The following is a 20,168-nucleotide window of genomic DNA, read 5'->3' on the forward strand; positions in this document are numbered from 1 at the left end:
GTTTAACAACAACACAAAGATAAAGCTGGATTTAGGCCTTTAGTTCATTGTTTCAGCATTTAAATCTTTATACATAAATAGAATTAGATCTTTTTTATGATGATCTGTTAAACAATGTAAAATAATTTGTGAATTAGTGGCTTACAAGTCTTTCCAGAGTGTAAATTCACCAATAAAATATCTGATGAACAAATTATTAATAAAAAATTGAATCAAATTAATATTTGTGTACAATTTAGTTTTACACTGATGTCCCGGCTTTTTAGAGGATTGTTGACTGGAGGCAGTTATTGACTATTAACCTTTTCTGAGGTGTTTTAGTGAAGATATATATACAAAATTTTTAAGTTTTCTTTTTGTGTTATGTATCATTCTAGAATATGTAAAATTTCAGTTACCTGTTAAAGGTTTGGTAGATTTTTCTGGTATAAAAGGCTCTTTTCTAAGAACTTCAGGTGGTCTGGCTTTAAACTGTACTTTGGGATGCAATTCTTCTTCAATCTAGATGCAATAGTAAACATTTTAATATTAGTAGGCTATCATTAAAACACTATTTGATGTTATCATTTTTGTGAACAATAATATATTGCTTTAAAGAAAAAAAATGTAAAGGTTACACAGAACTCAGTGTCCTACGTCCTACTTTTGCTGTTAGTTGTATGCTCAATCAAAATGGTGGAAAATTTACTCTAGATACTTTCTTTTGATTGTAAGAAGCTTAAATCAAAATTTGGTAAAAATCCAGGATGGTTAAAGTAGTGTTCTCCCCAGGAATTTTGGATAGCGCTGTGGTAAGAGCGTATTTTTTAACAATTCTCAGTAACTTTATCGCGGCGTGCTGTTTGTTTGTTATCAATTTGTTATGTGTTTTTATTATATCATGCTGTTGATGTTTCCTCTTGTTATGATGTCATTGTCATGCTCATGGAAGTTACAGTGTACCCCTTAATGAGGCTTTATTTGTTTATGACATGTTATTGTCTGGATATAGAAGAAGAGTTTTTTTTTCTCCATTGTAAGTTCATATATTAAATCCTCATACTATCTATGTATAAAACTGAAGGAGAAGTCTTTTTCCATGATGGATCTACACCAAACTGCCTGTGCCAAGATTTCTTAGCACCATCAGGTAATGTTGCAGAACATGTAGGACCAACAATAAAGTCATTGTCAGTTTCTGTTTGGTTTTGTAACCAACTGTAGCAGTGTACTGTTAACCTTACGACGTTTGACAGGAATTGACATTTTTTTAGCATAAAGATTTTACATTTTTATGAACTAAACGTTTTATAATATTTAAATGGCTTCATCCAAGCTGGACATCGAGAAAGTAAATTTCTCAAGTCGTATCAGCTTGGGGTTTGTTTTTCTAATCATATCCTCTCAAATTGTTATCAAATGGTAGAATTTCTGACTAAACAATTATAAGTTCGAATAGGGGATATTTAATACCTAAAAGACTTGCTCATTTTCAGGGTTTGTATGGATAGTAAACCCAGCAAATAATTTGGAACAAACCCCTGTGTTTGATTGTTTTTAAAATCATTGTTTGTTCAAAGTTCATAAAACAAGTTTGTGAGTGATGTCGGGAAATGCGGTCAATTCATTTCATCTCATTGTATTCATATATGCCTCTATATTTTCTTTAAATTAAAAAAATAGATGTCAATGTTGAAATCTTTGTTTATTTTGATCTGTCAAATACGCCATTTTGTAAAATTTATTAGACTGGTCCCCCGGAGTTACTTTAACAAAGCGGAAATAATTCATTCAAAAATTGTAAACCAGTCCATCAAGTGATACGAAGTGAAAAATAAGCGGGAAATTTGAAAAATACGCCATTTTGTAAAATTTATTAGACTGGTCCCCCGGAGTTACTTTAACAAAGCGGAAATAATTCATTCAAAAATTGTAAACCAGTCGATCACGTGATACGAAGTGAAAAATAAGCGGGAAATTTGAAAAATACGCCATTTTGTAAAATTTATTAGACTGGTCCCCCAGAGTTACTTTAACAAAGCGGAAATAATTCATTCAAAAATTGTAAACCAGTCGATCACGTGATACGAAGTGAAAAATAAGCGGGAAATTTGAAAAATACGGAAAAAAATATAGCGATGCGGTTGCTTTGGATAGCGACGAGGTCAGTGCAATAGGACAGCAGGGAATTGCAATAGCTCTGTGCTAAAACAGCCTGGGGAGAACACTGGTTAAAGAAATTAATAAATGTTTTCAAAACTTTAACTTCAGACTGTATGTGATGCCAAAGACCATTTATAAGTAATAGAATAAAAAAAAAAAATCCTTCTAGATACCAGCTTTTGATTTTAAACAAGCATCCATCCAAGTCTGTTACAAATCCAAGATAGTCTAAGAAAGTGATTAAAATTATCAAAAACTTTAACCACAGAGTAAATATTAGTGGAAGCCACAGCAGGAGATGCCGGAATGTCGAATCACTATGTCTAGCTTTAGCGACAAAAGTCATAGGCCCAACGAAAGTAATCGTTACAGTTAGACATCAGAGTCAAAGGACTCAAATATTCTTTCAAATTAAAAAGTTATCATACATGTTATTTTAAATTTCTCTTTATAACTATACTAAGGTACAAGACTTTTAGCTTTAAACTGATCCTAATCAATCCACTTACCTGTCTTTTTCTCTCTTCACTTCTATTTAACCTGCAATCTGTGTCCAGGTGAAAGGGTTCCAGTTTTGTAGCTGGTTTAGTTTGTTTTGTGGGTAGATTATCAGGGGATGGGTTTGGTAAAGGTTTAGCTCTAAACTCTCTAGCCTACAATACACAAACAATATTTCTTCTAATTATTCTGAATGTAAAACAAGGATCAAACATACGCTTCAATTATCTAGTCGATAATAAATTAATGTCATTATTGATTTCTAAGGGTTGAAATGTGTTTGGAAATTCTAGATTTTATATAAATATTCAAACTAAAATATTTGTAGATTATTATTACAGAATACACAATTCACTATAAATGTGAAAAGATGGTTATTTATATTCTATTTACCTCTTAAATAAGGCAATACAAATTAAAATCTGGTTAATTTTTTTTTTTTAGTAAAAAGACTCAAAAGGTAGAACAATCAAAATAGAATTGCTTAAGATACAGGCCAACTTTGCATCTTAGCCACATGCTTCAAATCCAATATATGCAAAAACTTAGTGACTTACAGGCTTATAATAAAGACTATGCATTAATGAAAAAGAATGTGTCACAAGTACATGGATGCCCCACTCGCATTATCATTTTCTATGTTCATTGGACCGTGACATTGGGGTAAAAACTCTAATGTAGCATTCAAATTAGAAAGATCATATCATAGGGAACATGTGTACTAAGTTTCAAGTAGATTAGACTTCAACTTCATCAAAAACAACCTCGACCAGAAACTTTAACCTGAAGCGGGACGAACGGACGGACGAACAGACCCACAAACCAGAAAACATAATGCCCCTCTACCATCCTAGATGGGGCATAAAAACAAAGAAAGTATTTGTATTTGAATACTATATAGAGCAACTTTTACACAATGTAAAAGATATGGGACAAAGAATCTATATGGACAACAGGGACTAAACTAAACTAAGTTTGTGACCTTGATTGTTAAGCTAGAGATTTAAATCTTTCAAGCTATGTACCTAACCTGAAAGTTTTACACTCCAAGTAAATCTCATTAACACCATAGGGGTAGACCAGATAAAAACAAGACACAAAAAGTGACAGACAAACTTAGTTTTTACTTAAGATAATGATATGGCAATACCATAGTAAAACATAAAAAAAAATACAAGCATACATCATATCTAATACCAGTATCTAACAAACACTTGAACTAAGCAAATAAACAATTAACAAAAAACAATTAAGCAAGTTAAAATCTGACATGCTTAAACTTTTAGTGCATAGAATTAGATTTATACACAAAATCATGCTAGGCACCACTGCTTTAATCTGGATCTTTTTAAATATGAATTTCCATGCAATCATTGTTAGGACTGCTTTAATTCTACCTGTCTTTCTTCCTGTAAAATCTCAGCTATTTTCTCTTCTTTTCTATGTAATTTTTCCTTGTCACGTTCTTCAAAAGTGAAAGGTTGAGGAACAGTGGTTTTGTGATTAAGCTTGGGTTGAAATGGCACACCCACATAAGGGACAGGACGACTCTTTACATGTTCTTCCTAAATTAGTATAAACAGTCAAATCAATTTCAATTCTTATTGATTTCAGAAAACCATTATAAATGTAATGTTGTCAGTTGTACAGCTTCAATTTCTAAATGACCTTTTCATAATAGCAGAATAAGCAATTTACTTATCTGATGATGCACAACTAACAACATTTACATTTTTAATAGGTGAATATGAATATATAATGTAAAAAAGATGAAACTGAACTGGTATGTATAGAAAATTTCAGATTGAATTTCGTGAATTTCATTATTAGAATGTCTTGATATGACAAAATAAATTTTGGCCTTTAAACCATCAAGGCATCCATTTTTAAAAAGAAGTTACACATTTCTAATAAATTTCTGAAGTTGAACGCAATAAAGCAAGCCAGAATTAATTATTCCCAAAAAGTTCCCATACATATCCAGTGCAGTTTGTTCTTTAAGTCAAGTGTTTATTATCTAACCATTCTTTCTTCATGCAGAACCTGTTCTGTTTTGGCTGCCTTCTCAGCCATACGTGATTTGTCCCGTTCCTCAAACCCAAATGGTTCAGGAACGGTACTTTTATGACTCAATGCTGGTTGGAATGGTATACCACTATGGGGAATTTTCCTTCTACTGTATGATTTGTTTGTCTGAAAATTAACTTTTGTCAGTTGAAGCCACATGATAAGACATTACATTACATCTGCAGGACATTTTCATCCTTTGAAGACACTCATCATTATGTCATGTATGTATGGTTTTCTAGTTTCAGTTTATTATGTCTTTTTCTTCTTTAGATCTTTTTTTTATCATGTGTATTTTTTTCACTTAATATTTGTCTTTTAATAGTAAGACAAATGTAAGCATCTTATACCTAATTTTTTTTACCTAGTCAGATAGAACTGCAACAGATATACAATTTGCCTTGAAGTCATAAAACATTCGTGTCAGTTTTTTGTACTCATACTCCAAAATCATGCTTGAAACATGAAATCCAGCATTTTGATTGGTTGTTTTTGGAGTAAGAGTACAAAAAACTGACTTGAAAGTTTTATGACCGCAAGGTCAGATCTCCATTTAATTTCGAGTGTTAAGTGTATGTTAACTTCATTTATGGTAGTTGTTTTTTTGACATACTAGTCTCATTATAGTATATAAAATTGGTTTATGTATTGATATTAGTCATCATATGTCTCAGGAAATATGTGTAGAACTGTATAACTCAAGATCAGAAAATAAAGAAGATCAGAAACTAAAGTTTATTGTGTTTTTTTTGTGTATAAAATTAAATAGATGAACTCATCTTTATTTAAACCTTGTATATGTATTTACATTTAAAAAAAAATTGGTATCATATTTTAATTATGGAATCTGAAAAGGATTGGCTGCATCAAGTCTTAAATAAAACCCACTTAGGGCTATTCCATTTAAACATAGATCAACCCCCAGGAAGGCATTTTGAAACCACTTCTAGTGGTGGGTGCCCTTTTCAAAGTTTTGATGAGGACAATCCTTCAAAATTTGTAAAAATGCTTCTCTGGGTGGCTGCCCTATAGTCATAGTGCCTTCCTGGGGGTTGATGTATGTTTAAATGGAATAGCCCTTAATGGATAGTCTTAATGGACCCACAGGCCCAGCATTGTAAATTTGCTCTTGTGTCTGTAAAAATCATATCTACCACGTCTACAGGCCAACAGAATCTCTCTAAATTTTTACCAAAAATTGACTTCTGGGCCTGTGAAGACTGGGGTTTATCTGTGGGTTACAATGTAAATTATTCCTAAATGCAACACTTTATAGATTATGTATATTGTGTATATTATTGTTTACTTCATACCTCTGGTTCTTCAGGAACTTCTATAGGCATTCTTACTCTGTGTTTTAAAGCAAATGCTGGAGAATGAGGTACTGTCACTGGTTTAGCCCTCACTTCCTTCAATCCCTACAATATACAAACAGAACTATTTATAGGTCTCTTTTATAAAAAAAATTAAGGATAAACAATAACCATTTGAAATCAACTTTTTTTATTAAAGAAAATAATAATCTATTTCTACAAAAGATGAAATATGAAAGGAAATACTAACTAAACCTCTTATTCTAAATTAGCTAAAATTATTATTTTATTTTTTAGACAAGAACTATTTGTGATCAATCATTTAATAGTTTTATGTTCTAGTTTTAATATTTAACAATGTTTAAAAAAAGATATATGTCAAACCCCAGCATACTGTATTTTTTCAAAGACCTACCACAGGCCCTTCAAGTATATCTTTAGGAACAGGCTGTGCATGAAACTCATATTTTTCTTCCTTCTTTTCTATGGACTTGTTTTGGTTACGTTTGAGACCTTCTAGATTAAATTCCTCTATTTGTGTTGTTGGTTTAGAGGGAACTTTTCTAACCCCTGTTGCTGGGTTCTGCAAGATTTTCTGGTTTACAGGATGAGCTTTGAATTGATTTCTAAAAGAAGAATAAATTTCACTGACAATAAATCAAAGTGCACACATTCAAGTGTCTAGCGTTCAAGGGTCAAACACCAAGACATATTTTTGTTTCTTCTATTCGTACATGGTCTACGCACACTACATTAAGGATTAAAAGCAAAGAGTAATCGACTTGTAGTTAGAATAATGTTTCTGGGTACAGTGACACATCTTCTTGTGGACTGTGACCTTGTGAAGTAAAAACATGTTTGTCAAGAAAAAACACAATTAGTATTCAAATAACATTAACATGTTCACATCTTGAATAGCTTCTTATTTGCTGATGGACTTTAAACAGACATCAACCACAAAGTATCACTTTAACTTAACATTAAAAAAAAATCCATGCATATAATGTCAAGTTCAGTTGAGCTCTGCCATAAGAAATTTACCCATGGCATACATTCACACTATATATTTAACCTATTGCATATTGTACATGAGATACCGACATTAACTTTAAGCATGAAAATGAGGTCAGAATCAGACAAAACCTGCCTGACAGACATTTTATTTTATGTATCTGTATGTTGTTGTCGCAAGGGAGACTAAACCTAGTAAGGAAAACACATAATTCATTGCATTGGTTGAAACCTATAAATAATTTTTCTCTCTCCCATGCATAAATATAGATTAATTGCTATTTATATACCTTTTCATTTCTTCCACTTCTTGTTCCTCTATCTCTTGTTGACTAGGTATATGTTGTGGACGTGATCTAGAACGGGATACCAGCTGTGGAGTAACTGGTACCGTCATGACGGGAGTAGATCCTTTCTTTGTCACTGGTTCTCTTCCTGCTGTATAATTTAAAAAGGCTGTTTGATAAAACATAGTGACAGGAAACTTGCACATTACCAATTAAAAATAATTTTCAAGTTTAAAACTAAATGTTATTTTCATGTGACTTTTTGAGATGTTTATTTCATGGAACTGTCCGAATAAAAATGTAATGCACTGAAGGTTTAGGTATGAAAGAAAGCATGTATACTTTTCATTACTTCTTGAGAGAACAAATAAACTACATCTAAAATTGTTTTTGTACACCTGTAAAATAAAATTGAACAACTGCAATACTTCTCATTGTAAACAACTTTTATGCTTTATGTTTCTCAATTTATTATGTCATCATACTGATATTCTCCAATTGAAGCTATTTGCTGATGTTTTCCTTAAAACACACATAGGAATATTTTTACAATAACAGAGTGTTTTTATATACCTCTTGGTTTTGACCTAAATCTGTCTGGAGTTTGTTTCTCAAATGCCCGTAGTTTTTCTGCTGTTGAATGGTAGGAATCATTTAAAGCTTCGGTTGACTGACTTATTTTTCTTTTCCTGCTCTCTGTTAGATTGAATGGCTTGGGACATGTGATTCCCTTATTGACTTGTGACTGGTGAGTCTGAAATAGATATAACGCAACAGCTAAAGGTATGGAGTGCTTAGTTACAACAGCAATACAATGGTTCAGTTACAAACATTATATGAACTAAAATAATACCTAACACATTATAAAGAGGTGCATTCAATTGCAAAATGTGTAATCACTTTTTAAATTTAGACAATCTAAATGTGTTAGAGCAAATAAGGCCTTAGTTTTTATGTATAGATGAGAAATATTAAACAAACTAACTTAATTATAATCTTTATATAAACCCTATTAAAAGTAAATACATAAATTGAAAAATGCACATTATATATTACTATTCTATTCTTATATTGTAAAGATGTGTATTGTAGTGTATATTACAGACATATTTACAACTAAACCAGCTGATAATAAAAACATGTGCTTACAGTAGGTTTATTTGCTTCTGACCGGAGTGTTCTAACATAATCTACAGGACTGGTAGACTGTATTTCAGTCTGCTGGTTCTTTAGTCTGTTATCTGTTTGAAATCTAAACTCATGTGGTTGTGTAGGTTTAGATTTAGAATGAGCAGGAGCATAACTTGGAGCTTCTACAGCCTTCTTGTAGCTCTCTTGGTTTTGTTTCAATTGTTTAGAAAGTTTCTGTCTAAATTGTGCAATAGTTTCTAATTCTTTCTGTTCTGTGTTTTTCACCATTGCAGCTTTGATAACTGGGTTGCGTCTGTAAGATAAAGGGCTTAAAATATAATACAAGAAAAGTACTCAATATTTTCCATTTTCCATAATTAGTAAAAACTAATTCTATACAATAGCCAATTGAGTAACATAAAATATCAACGATCTCCAAGTTTCTCAATCCTCTGCACATGATAAAACTTGAATAGAAAACCTCCAATTATTTTTTTTACTTAGTATTGAAAATACATACTTCATTGTTGTGTATCATCTGAAAACATGAATATACTTAATACTTTCCCCACCTTTGGGAATACATATAACTTACTTTAAGCAGGTGGGTGTGGTTGGCATGGTTAACTTCTTCAGTTCTGGTTCTTTTGTGTCCACTGATCTGCGAGGGCTGTTTGGAACAGGTATGGAAGAGACTGATCTTGTCCTCTGAGGAACTCTCTTGGCCCCTGCACTAGTATTGAGAGTTGGATTACCTGCTTTACCTATCATAGGTTTGCCATTAGGAGCAGGTAATCTAGAGAAAGATCCTGATCGTTTGATGTTACCATTCTGGATGTTGGCCACAGATCGGCGTAGTTTCTTTGGATCTACTTCACTCCTGTTTTATAAAATGAATTAAAAAAAATAAGGCACTACTCCTAAATGAAATATACTTCTGTATGAAGAATGTTGAAACATATCTTGCAAAGGTTTGATGTGTGTAAATCTTAATTTTTTTTTTTTACAACATGTATTATTATGCATATTACACATTTTACAAAGAAATACATGTACAACTTTTTGTTCTCGAGAAGTAGTGGTCCAAAGTTTTGCCAAATAAAATTTTATGACAAAGGACAAACACAACTTTGATATTTTGACAATAAATAATAGTAACGACCAGCAGATTTACTTCAAGGACCATCACTGAAAAAAAAAAAAGATTTTGCAAACTCTGAGGCTTTGTCATAAAGACAAAAATAGCATGGTAAATGTTATCTGAATCTTACTTCTGTGTTCCCTCTAGAGATCTGTTCTGTCTCTTTACAGCTTTCTGTTTTGAGTCTTGTAATCCTTTCTTCAACTGAGGAGGTGATTTTCTGTAATAAAGTAAAAAAAAAATGTTGTTAATCCTTCTTCACAGAAGGCATTTGCTGCATAAACTAATTATTTCTTTACAATGATTTGACTGGAACCTTAAAAAACAAATTAAGCTTGATTATTAGTTTATAGAGGACTTACCTAAATATGTTTCCAATGACTTGCTGATTGAGGAATCATTCACATTTAAACCAAAATATTCTTGTAGTTTATCAGTCCCACATTTTTTTTTTTAATAAATCTACTTTTTTTGAAGTAACCTTTTAACCTTGTGGGAAAGAGTGAAAGTCCGTTTTAGATTTTTCTTTATGAAGTGCATTTCTCTCTCTACTTACAATGTACATTTACTTACTGACAGTTTATCAGACGAATTGGCAAGAACAAACTGGCCAATGTCATTATTTGAATCAATCAAGAACAATTTCGTTCTTGCATTAGTAAGCACTAATTCAAAAATGTTAAAAAAAGTTAAGATTCACTTCAGATAAGTGCACAGAAATGAATGCAAGTAGCAGAGTATATAATTTGAAAACTGCATATCTATTAGCGTTATTTAGCTTATTTACAGGTTGCAAACTTGAAGTAATGTGATAAGTAACTGTATAAAATAAAACCTGACTCAGGGAAGACAATTTAATATCAAAATGTACCTTTTCACTTCAGGCTGTTGGTCTGTTCTGGACTTTGTCCTTTTCTTCCAACCACTCAGTGTACATAAGTTTGATGGCAAGGAATCATTTAGCTTTCCTATAAATATACACATAGACAAACGATTATATACATGATATAAGAGAGTAGAGATCTTGGTTATCTGTAAAGAGGTGGATGAGACAGCTAACCACTTAAGATGTCAGTATAAATCTACAAAAGGTAAACATCTTAAAAACATTCCTTTAAAGCAATGGTGAATATGGTCATAGTAAAAGTTCTTTTATATAGAGAGCATTGATTTCTTTTTTAAATCTGACATTCTGATGGTAGTTCTGTGATAGATTCATAACCTACAAACATATAGTTGCTGGAAACAATCATTTATAATATTTATGAGATGAGGGGAATTAAGAGCATATTTTATGGATCTTTTTATAATATTGTTGAAGATTGTATGATGTCCTCATATTAAAATAATTTTGATTTTTATAATTCATTTGCCAACTTCAGCCTTGTCAGGTTGTATGAACATGCTGTTTTGTCATTGAGCCTCATTCTAAACCTCACAGTCACATGCCTTAAGTGTCTTGGTAAGCATTGTCAGGTTGTATGAACATGCTGTATTGTCATTGAGCCTCATTCTAAACCTCACAGTCACATGCCTGAAGTGTCTTGGTAAGCATTGTCAGGTTGTATGAACATGCTGTATTGTCATAGAGCCTCATTCTAAACCTCACAGTCACATGCCTGAAGTGTCTTGGTAAGCATTGTCAGGTTGTATGAACATGCTGTATTGTCATTGAGCCTCATTCTAAACCTCACAGTCACATGCCTGAAGTGTCTTGGTAAGCATTGTCAGGTTGTATGAACATGCTGTATTGTCATTGAGCCTCATTCTAAACCTCACAGTCACATGCCTTAAGCATTGTCAGGTTGTATGAACATGCTGTATTGTCATAGAGCCTCATTCTAAACCTCACAGTCACATGCCTTAAGCATTGTCAGGTTGTATGAACATGCTGTATTGTCATTGAGCCTCATTCTAAACCTCACAGTCACATGCCTTAAGCATTGTCAGGTTGTATGAACATGCTGTATTGTCATTGAGCCTCATTCTAAACCTCACAGTCACATGCCTGAAGTGTCTTGGTAAGCATTGTCAGGTTGTATGAACATGCTGTATTGTCATAGAGCCTCATTCTAAACCTCACAGTCACATGCCTGAAGTGTCTTGGTAAGCATTGTCAGGTTGTATGAACATGCTGTATTGTCATTGAGCCTCATTCTAAACCTCACAGTCACATGCCTGAAGTGTCTTGGTAAGCATTGTCAGGTTGTATGAACATGCTGTATTGTCATTGAGCCTCATTCTAAACCTCACAGTCACATGCCTGAAGTGTCTTGGTAAGCATTGTCAGGTTGTATGAACATGCTGTATTGTCATTGAGCCTCATTCTAAACCTCACAGTCACATGCCTGAAGTGTCTTGGTAAGCATTGTCAGGTTGTATGAACATGCTGTATTGTCATAGAGCCTCATTCTAAACCTCACAGTCACATGCCTGAAGTGTCTTGGTAAGCATTGTCAGGTTGTATGAACATGCTGTATTGTCATTGAGCCTCATTCTAAACCTCACAGTCACATGCCTTAAGTGTCTTGGTAAGCATTGTCAGGTTGTATGAACATGCTGTATTGTCATTGAGCCTCATTCTAAACCTCACAGTCACATGCCTGAAGTGTCTTGGTAAGCATTGTCAGGTTGTATGAACATGCTGTATTGTCATTGAGCCTCATTCTAAACCTCACAGTCACATGCCTGAAGTGTCTTGGTAAGCATTGTCAGGTTGTATGAACATGCTGTATTGTCATTGAGCCTCATTCTAAACCTCACAGTCACATGCCTGAAGTGTCTTGGTAAGCATTGTCAGGTTGTATGAACATGCTGTATTGTCATTGAGCCTCATTCTAAACCTCACAGTCACATGCCTGAAGTGTCTTGGTAAGCATTGTCAGGTTGTATGAACATGCTGTATTGTCATTGAGCCTCATTCTAAACCTCACAGTCACATGCCTTAAGCATTGTCAGGTTGTATGAACATGCTGTATTGTCATTGAGCCTCATTCTAAACCTCACAGTCACATGCCTGAAGTGTCTTGGTAAGCATTGTCAGGTTGTATGAACATGCTGTATTGTCATTGAGCCTCATTCTTAACCTCACAGTCACATGCCTGAAGTGTCTTGGTAAGCATTGTCAGGTTGTATGAACATGCTGTATTGTCATAGAGCCTCATTCTAAACCTCACAGTCACATGCCTGAAGTGTCTTGGTAAGCATTGTCAGGTTGTATGAACATGCTGTATTGTCATTGAGCCTCATTCTAAACCTCACAGTCACATGCCTTAAGCATTGTCAGGTTGTATGAACATGCTGTATTGTCATAGAGCCTCATTCTAAACCTCACAGTCACATGCCTGAAGTGTCTTGGTAAGCATTGTCAGGTTGTATGAACATGCTGTATTGTCATTGAGCCTCATTCTAAACCTCACAGTCACATGCCTTAAGCATTGTCAGGTTGTATGAACATGCTGTATTGTCATAGAGCCTCATTCTAAACCTCACAGTCACATGCCTGAAGTGTCTTGGTAAGCATTGTCAGGTTGTATGAACATGCTGTATTGTCATAGAGCCTCATTCTAAACCTCACAGTCACATGCCTGAAGTGTCTTGGTAAGCATTGTCAGGTTGTATGAACATGCTGTATTGTCATTGAGCCTCATTCTAAACCTCACAGTCACATGCCTTAAGCATTGTCAGGTTGTATGAACATGCTGTATTGTCATTGAGCCTCATTCTAAACCTCACAGTCACATGCCTGAAGTGTCTTGGTAAGCATTGTCAGGTTGTATGAACATGCTGTATTGTCATAGAGCCTCATTCTAAACCTCACAGTCACATGCCTGAAGTGTCTTGGTAAGCATTGTCAGGTTGTATGAACATGCTGTATTGTCATTGAGCCTCATTCTAAACCTCACAGTCACATGCCTTAAGTGTCTTGGTAAGCATTGTCAGGTTGTATGAACATGCTGTATTGTCATAGAGCCTCATTCTAAACCTCACAGTCACATGCCTGAAGTGTCTTGGTAAGCATTGTCAGGTTGTATGAACATGCTGTATTGTCATAGAGCCTCATTCTAAACCTCACAGTCACATGCCTGAAGTGTCTTGGTAAGCATTGTCAGGTTGTATGAACATGCTGTATTGTCATTGAGCCTCATTCTAAACCTCACAGTCACATGCCTTAAGCATTGTCAGGTTGTATGAACATGCTGTATTGTCATAGAGCCTCATTCTAAACCTCACAGTCACATGCCTGAAGTGTCTTGGTAAGCATTGTCAGGTTGTATGAACATGCTGTATTGTCATTGAGCCTCATTCTAAACCTCACAGTCACATGCCTGAAGTGTCTTGGTAAGCATTGTCAGGTTGTATGAACATGCTGTATTGTCATAGAGCCTCATTCTAAACCTCACAGTCACATGCCTGAAGTGTCTTGGTAAGCATTGTCAGGTTGTATGAACATGCTGTATTGTCATAGAGCCTCATTCTAAACCTCACAGTCACATGCCTGAAGTGTCTTGGTAAGCATTGTCAGGTTGTATGAACATGCTGTATTGTCATAGAGCCTCATTCTAAACCTCACAGTCACATGCCTGAAGTGTCTTGGTAAGCATTGTCAGGTTGTATGAACATGCTGTATTGTCATTGAGCCTCATTCTAAACCTCACAGTCACATGCCTGAAGTGTCTTGGTAAGCATTGTCAGGTTGTATGAACATGCTGTATTGTCATAGAGCCTCATTCTAAACCTCACAGTCACATGCCTGAAGTGTCTTGGTAAGCATTGTCAGGTTGTATGAACATGCTGTATTGTCATAGAGCCTCATTCTAAACCTCACAGTCACATGCCTGAAGTGTCTTGGTAAGCATTGTCAGGTTGTATGAACATGCTGTATTGTCATAGAGCCTCATTCTAAACCTCACAGTCACATGCCTGAAGTGTCTTGGTAAGCATTGTCAGGTTGTATGAACATGCTGTATTGTCATTGAGCCTCATTCTAAACCTCACAGTCACATGCCTGAAGTGTCTTGGTAAGCATTGTCAGGTTGTATGAACATGCTGTATTGTCATTGAGCCTCATTCTAAACCTCACAGTCACATGCCTGAAGTGTCTTGGTAAGCATTGTCAGGTTGTATGAACATGCTGTATTGTCATTGAGCCTCATTCTAAACCTCACAGTCACATGCCTGAAGTGTCTTGGTAAGCATTGTCAGGTTGTATGAACATGCTGTATTGTCATAGAGCCTCATTCTAAACCTCACAGTCACATGCCTGAAGTGTCTTGGTAAGCATTGTCAGGTTGTATGAACATGCTGTATTGTCATTGAGCCTCATTCTAAACCTCACAGTCACATGCCTGAAGTGTCTTGGTAAGCATTGTCAGGTTGTATGAACATGCTGTATTGTCATTGAGCCTCATTCTAAACCTCACAGTCACATGCCTGAAGTGTCTTGGTAAGCATTGTCAGGTTGTATGAACATGCTGTATTGTCATTGAGCCTCATTCTAAACCTCACAGTCACATGCCTGAAGTGTCTTGGTAAGCATTGTCAGGTTGTATGAACATGCTGTATTGTCATTGAGCCTCATTCTAAACCTCACAGTCACATGCCTGAAGTGTCTTGGTAAGCATTGTCAGGTTGTATGAACATGCTGTATTGTCATTGAGCCTCATTCTAAACCTCACAGTCACATGCCTGAAGTGTCTTGGTAAGCATTGTCAGGTTGTATGAACATGCTGTATTGTCATTGAGCCTCATTCTAAACCTCACAGTCACATGCCTGTAAGCATTGTCAGGTTGTATGAACATGCTGTATTGTCATTGAGCCTCATTCTAAACCTCACAGTCACATGCCTGAAGTGTCTTGGTAAGCATTGTCAGGTTGTATGAACATGCTGTATTGTCATTGAGCCTCATTCTAAACCTCACAGTCACATGCCTGAAGTGTCTTGGTAAGCATTGTCAGGTTGTATGAACATGCTGTATTGTCATAGAGCCTCATTCTAAACCTCACAGTCACATGCCTGAAGTGTCTTGGTAAGCATTGTCAGGTTGTATGAACATGCTGTATTGTCATAGAGCCTCATTCTAAACCTCACAGTCACATGCCTGAAGTGTCTTGGTAAGCATTGTCAGGTTGTATGAACATGCTGTATTGTCATTGAGCCTCATTCTAAACCTCACAGTCACATGCCTAGTTAAGCATTGTCAGGTTGTATGAACATGCTGTATTGTCATAGAGCCTCATTCTAAACCTCACAGTCACATGCCTGAAGTGTCTTGGTAAGCATTGTCAGGTTGTATGAACATGCTGTATTGTCATTGAGCCTCATTCTAAACCTCACAGTCACATGCCTTAAGCATTGTCAGGTTGTATGAACATGCTGTATTGTCATAGAGCCTCATTCTAAACCTCACAGTCACATGCCTGAAGTGTCTTGGTAAGCATTGTCAGGTTGTATGAACATGCTGTATTGTCATAGAGCCTCATTCTAAACCTCACAGTCACATGCCTGAAGTGTCTTGGTAAGCATTGTCAGGTTGTATGAACATGCTGTATTGTCATTGAGCCTCATTCTAAACCTCACAGTCACATGCCTTAAGCATTGTCAGGTTGTATGAACATGCTGTATTGTCATTGAGCCTCATTCTAAACCTCACAGTCACATGCCTGAAGTGTCTTGGTAAGCATTGTCAGGTTGTATGAACATGCTGTATTGTCATAGAGCCTCATTCTAAACCTCACAGTCACATGCCTGAAGTGTCTTGGTAAGCATTGTCAGGTTGTATGAACATGCTGTATTGTCATAGAGCCTCATTCTAAACCTCACAGTCACATGCCTGAAGTGTCTTGGTAAGCATTGTCAGGTTGTATGAACATGCTGTATTGTCATAGAGCCTCATTCTAAACCTCACAGTCACATGCCTGAAGTGTCTTGGTAAGCATTGTCAGGTTGTATGAACATGCTGTATTGTCATTGAGCCTCATTCTAAACCTCACAGTCACATGCCTTAAGCATTGTCAGGTTGTATGAACATGCTGTATTGTCATAGAGCCTCATTCTAAACCTCACAGTCACATGCCTGAAGTGTCTTGGTAAGCATTGTCAGGTTGTATGAACATGCTGTATTGTCATTGAGCCTCATTCTAAACCTCACAGTCACATGCCTGAAGTGTCTTGGTAAGCATTGTCAGGTTGTATGAACATGCTGTATTGTCATAGAGCCTCATTCTAAACCTCACAGTCACATGCCTGAAGTGTCTTGGTAAGCATTGTCAGGTTGTATGAACATGCTGTATTGTCATAGAGCCTCATTCTAAACCTCACAGTCACATGCCTGAAGTGTCTTGGTAAGCATTGTCAGGTTGTATGAACATGCTGTATTGTCATAGAGCCTCATTCTAAACCTCACAGTCACATGCCTGAAGTGTCTTGGTAAGCATTGTCAGGTTGTATGAACATGCTGTATTGTCATTGAGCCTCATTCTAAACCTCACAGTCACATGCCTGAAGTGTCTTGGTAAGCATTGTCAGGTTGTATGAACATGCTGTATTGTCATAGAGCCTCATTCTAAACCTCACAGTCACATGCCTGAAGTGTCTTGGTAAGCATTGTCAGGTTGTATGAACATGCTGTATTGTCATAGAGCCTCATTCTAAACCTCACAGTCACATGCCTGAAGTGTCTTGGTAAGCATTGTCAGGTTGTATGAACATGCTGTATTGTCATAGAGCCTCATTCTAAACCTCACAGTCACATGCCTGAAGTGTCTTGGTAAGCATTGTCAGGTTGTATGAACATGCTGTATTGTCATTGAGCCTCATTCTAAACCTCACAGTCACATGCCTGAAGTGTCTTGGTAAGCATTGTCAGGTTGTATGAACATGCTGTATTGTCATTGAGCCTCATTCTAAACCTCACAGTCACATGCCTGAAGTGTCTTGGTAAGCATTGTCAGGTTGTATGAACATGCTGTATTGTCATAGAGCCTCATTCTAAACCTCACAGTCACATGCCTGAAGTGTCTTGGTAAGCATTGTCAGGTTGTATGAACATGCTGTATTGTCATAGAGCCTCATTCTAAACCTCACAGTCACATGCCTGAAGTGTCTTGGTAAGCATTGTCAGGTTGTATGAACATGCTGTATTGTCATTGAGCCTCATTCTAAACCTCACAGTCACATGCCTGAAGTGTCTTGGTAAGCATTGTCAGGTTGTATGAACATGCTGTATTGTCATTGAGCCTCATTCTAAACCTCACAGTCACATGCCTGAAGTGTCTTGGTAAGCATTGTCAGGTTGTATGAACATGCTGTATTGTCATTGAGCCTCATTCTAAACCTCACAGTCACATGCCTTAAGTGTCTTGGTAAGCATTGTCAGGTTGTATGAACATGCTGTATTGTCATAGAGCCTGATTCTAAACCTCACAGTCACATGCCTGAAGTGTCTTGGTAAGCATTGTCAGGTTGTATGAACATGCTGTATTGTCATTGAGCCTCATTCTAAACCTCACAGTCACATGCCTGAAGTGTCTTGGTAAGCATTGTCAGGTTGTATGAACATGCTGTATTGTCATTGAGCCTCATTCTAAACCTCACAGTCACATGCCTGAAGTGTCTTGGTAAGCATTGTCAGGTTGTATGAACATGCTGTATTGTCATTGAGCCTCATTCTAAACCTCACAGTCACATGCCTGAAGTGTCTTGGTAAGCATTGTCAGGTTGTATGAACATGCTGTATTGTCATAGAGCCTCATTCTAAACCTCACAGTCACATGCCTGAAGTGTCTTGGTAAGCATTGTCAGGTTGTATGAACATGCTGTATTGTCATAGAGCCTCATTCTAAACCTCACAGTCACATGCCTGAAGTGTCTTGGTAAGCATTGTCAGGTTGTATGAACATGCTGTATTGTCATAGAGCCTCATTCTAAACCTCACAGTCACATGCCTGAAGTGTCTTGGTAAGCATTGTCAGGTTGTATGAACATGCTGTATTGTCATTGAGCCTCATTCTAAACCTCACAGTCACATGCCTTAAGTGTCTTGGTAAGCATTGTCAGGTTGTATGAACATGCTGTATTGTCATTGAGCCTCATTCTAAACCTCACAGTCACATGCCTTAAGTGTCTTGGTAAGCATTGTCAGGTTGTATGAACATGCTGTATTGTCATAGAGCCTCATTCTAAACCTCACAGTCACATGCCTGAAGTGTCTTGGTAAGCATTGTCAGGTTGTATGAACATGCTGTATTGTCATTGAGCCTCATTCTAAACCTCACAGTCACATGCCTTAAGTGTCTTGGTAAGCATTGTCAGGTTGTATGAACATGCTGTATTGTCATAGAGCCTCATTCTAAACCTCACAGTCACATGCCTGAAGTGTCTTGGTAAGCATTGTCAGGTTGTATGAACATGCTGTATTGTCATTGAGCCTCATTCTAAACCTCACAGTCACATGCCTTAAGCATTGTCAGGTTGTATGAACATGCTGTATTGTCATTGAGCCTCATTCTTAACCTCACAGTCACATGCCTGAAGTGTCTTGGTAAGCATTGTCAGGTTGTATGAACATGCTGTATTGTCATAGAGCCTCATTCTAAACCTCACAGTCACATGCCTGAAGTGTCTTGGTAAGCATTGTCAGGTTGTATGAACATGCTGTATTGTCATTGAGCCTCATTCTAAACCTCACAGTCACATGCCTGAAGTGTCTTGGTAAGCATTGTCAGGTTGTATGAACATGCTGTATTGTCATTGAGCCTCATTCTAAACCTCAGTCACATGCCTGAAGTGTCTTGGTAAGCATTGTCAGGTTGTATGAACATGCTGTATTGTCATTGAGCCTCATTCTAAACCTCACAGTCACATGCCTTAAGTGTCTTGGTAAGCATTGTCAGGTTGTATGAACATGCTGTATTGTCATTGAGCCTCATTCTAAACCTCACAGTCACATGCCTGAAGTGTCTTGGTAAGCATTGTCAGGTTGTATGAACATGCTGTATTGTCATTGAGCCTCATTCTAAACCTCACAGTCACATGCCTGAAGTGTCTTGGTAAGCATTGTCAGGTTGTATGAACATGCTGTATTGTCATTGAGCCTCATTCTAAACCTCACAGTCACATGCCTGAAGTGTCTTGGTAAGCATTGTCAGGTTGTATGAACATGCTGTATTGTCATTGAGCCTCATTCTAAACCTCACAGTCACATGCCTGAAGTGTCTTGGTAAGCATTGTCAGGTTGTATGAACATGCTGTATTGTCATTGAGCCTCATTCTAAACCTCACAGTCACATGCCTGAAGTGTCTTGGTAAGCATTGTCAGGTTGTATGAACATGCTGTATTGTCATTGAGCCTCATTCTAAACCTCACAGTCACATGCCTGAAGTGTCTTGGTAAGCATTGTCAGGTTGTATGAACATGCTGTATTGTCATAGAGCCTCATTCTAAACCTCACAGTCACATGCCTGAAGTGTCTTGGTAAGCATTGTCAGGTTGTATGAACATGCTGTATTGTCATAGAGCCTCATTCTAAACCTCACAGTCACATGCCTGAAGTGTCTTGGTAAGCATTGTCAGGTT

At 36.5% G+C, this 20,168-nt stretch overlaps 1 protein-coding gene across 2 annotated transcripts in view; it reads right to left on the minus strand.

Moving 5' to 3' along the window:
* Nucleotides 1–20,168, minus strand: part of LOC134722195 (targeting protein for Xklp2 homolog) — a 28,527-nt gene that overhangs the window by 3,553 nt on the left and 4,806 nt on the right. The window contains exons 4-14 of one of the 2 annotated variants that reach the window (XM_063585780.1): nt 10,462–10,558; nt 9,721–9,810; nt 9,045–9,329; nt 8,468–8,762; nt 7,892–8,072; nt 7,322–7,469; nt 6,436–6,646; nt 6,021–6,125; nt 4,038–4,205; nt 2,652–2,795; nt 399–501 (exon numbers count right to left, since the gene is read on the minus strand). In XM_063585780.1, coding sequence (XP_063441850.1) covers nt 399–501; nt 2,652–2,795; nt 4,038–4,205; nt 6,021–6,125; nt 6,436–6,646; nt 7,322–7,469; nt 7,892–8,072; nt 8,468–8,762; nt 9,045–9,329; nt 9,721–9,810; nt 10,462–10,558 — 1,827 coding nt within the window. Of the gene's footprint in view, nt 1–398; nt 502–2,651; nt 2,796–4,037; nt 4,206–4,662; nt 4,834–6,020; nt 6,126–6,435; nt 6,647–7,321; nt 7,470–7,891; nt 8,073–8,467; nt 8,763–9,044; nt 9,330–9,720; nt 9,811–10,461; nt 10,559–20,168 lie in introns of both variants that reach the window. The other variant, XM_063585779.1, reaches the window with a different exon arrangement.

Source organism: Mytilus trossulus, chromosome 6, assembly GCF_036588685.1.
Source record: "Mytilus trossulus isolate FHL-02 chromosome 6, PNRI_Mtr1.1.1.hap1, whole genome shotgun sequence".
Taxonomy (NCBI): domain Eukaryota; kingdom Metazoa; phylum Mollusca; class Bivalvia; order Mytilida; family Mytilidae; genus Mytilus; species Mytilus trossulus.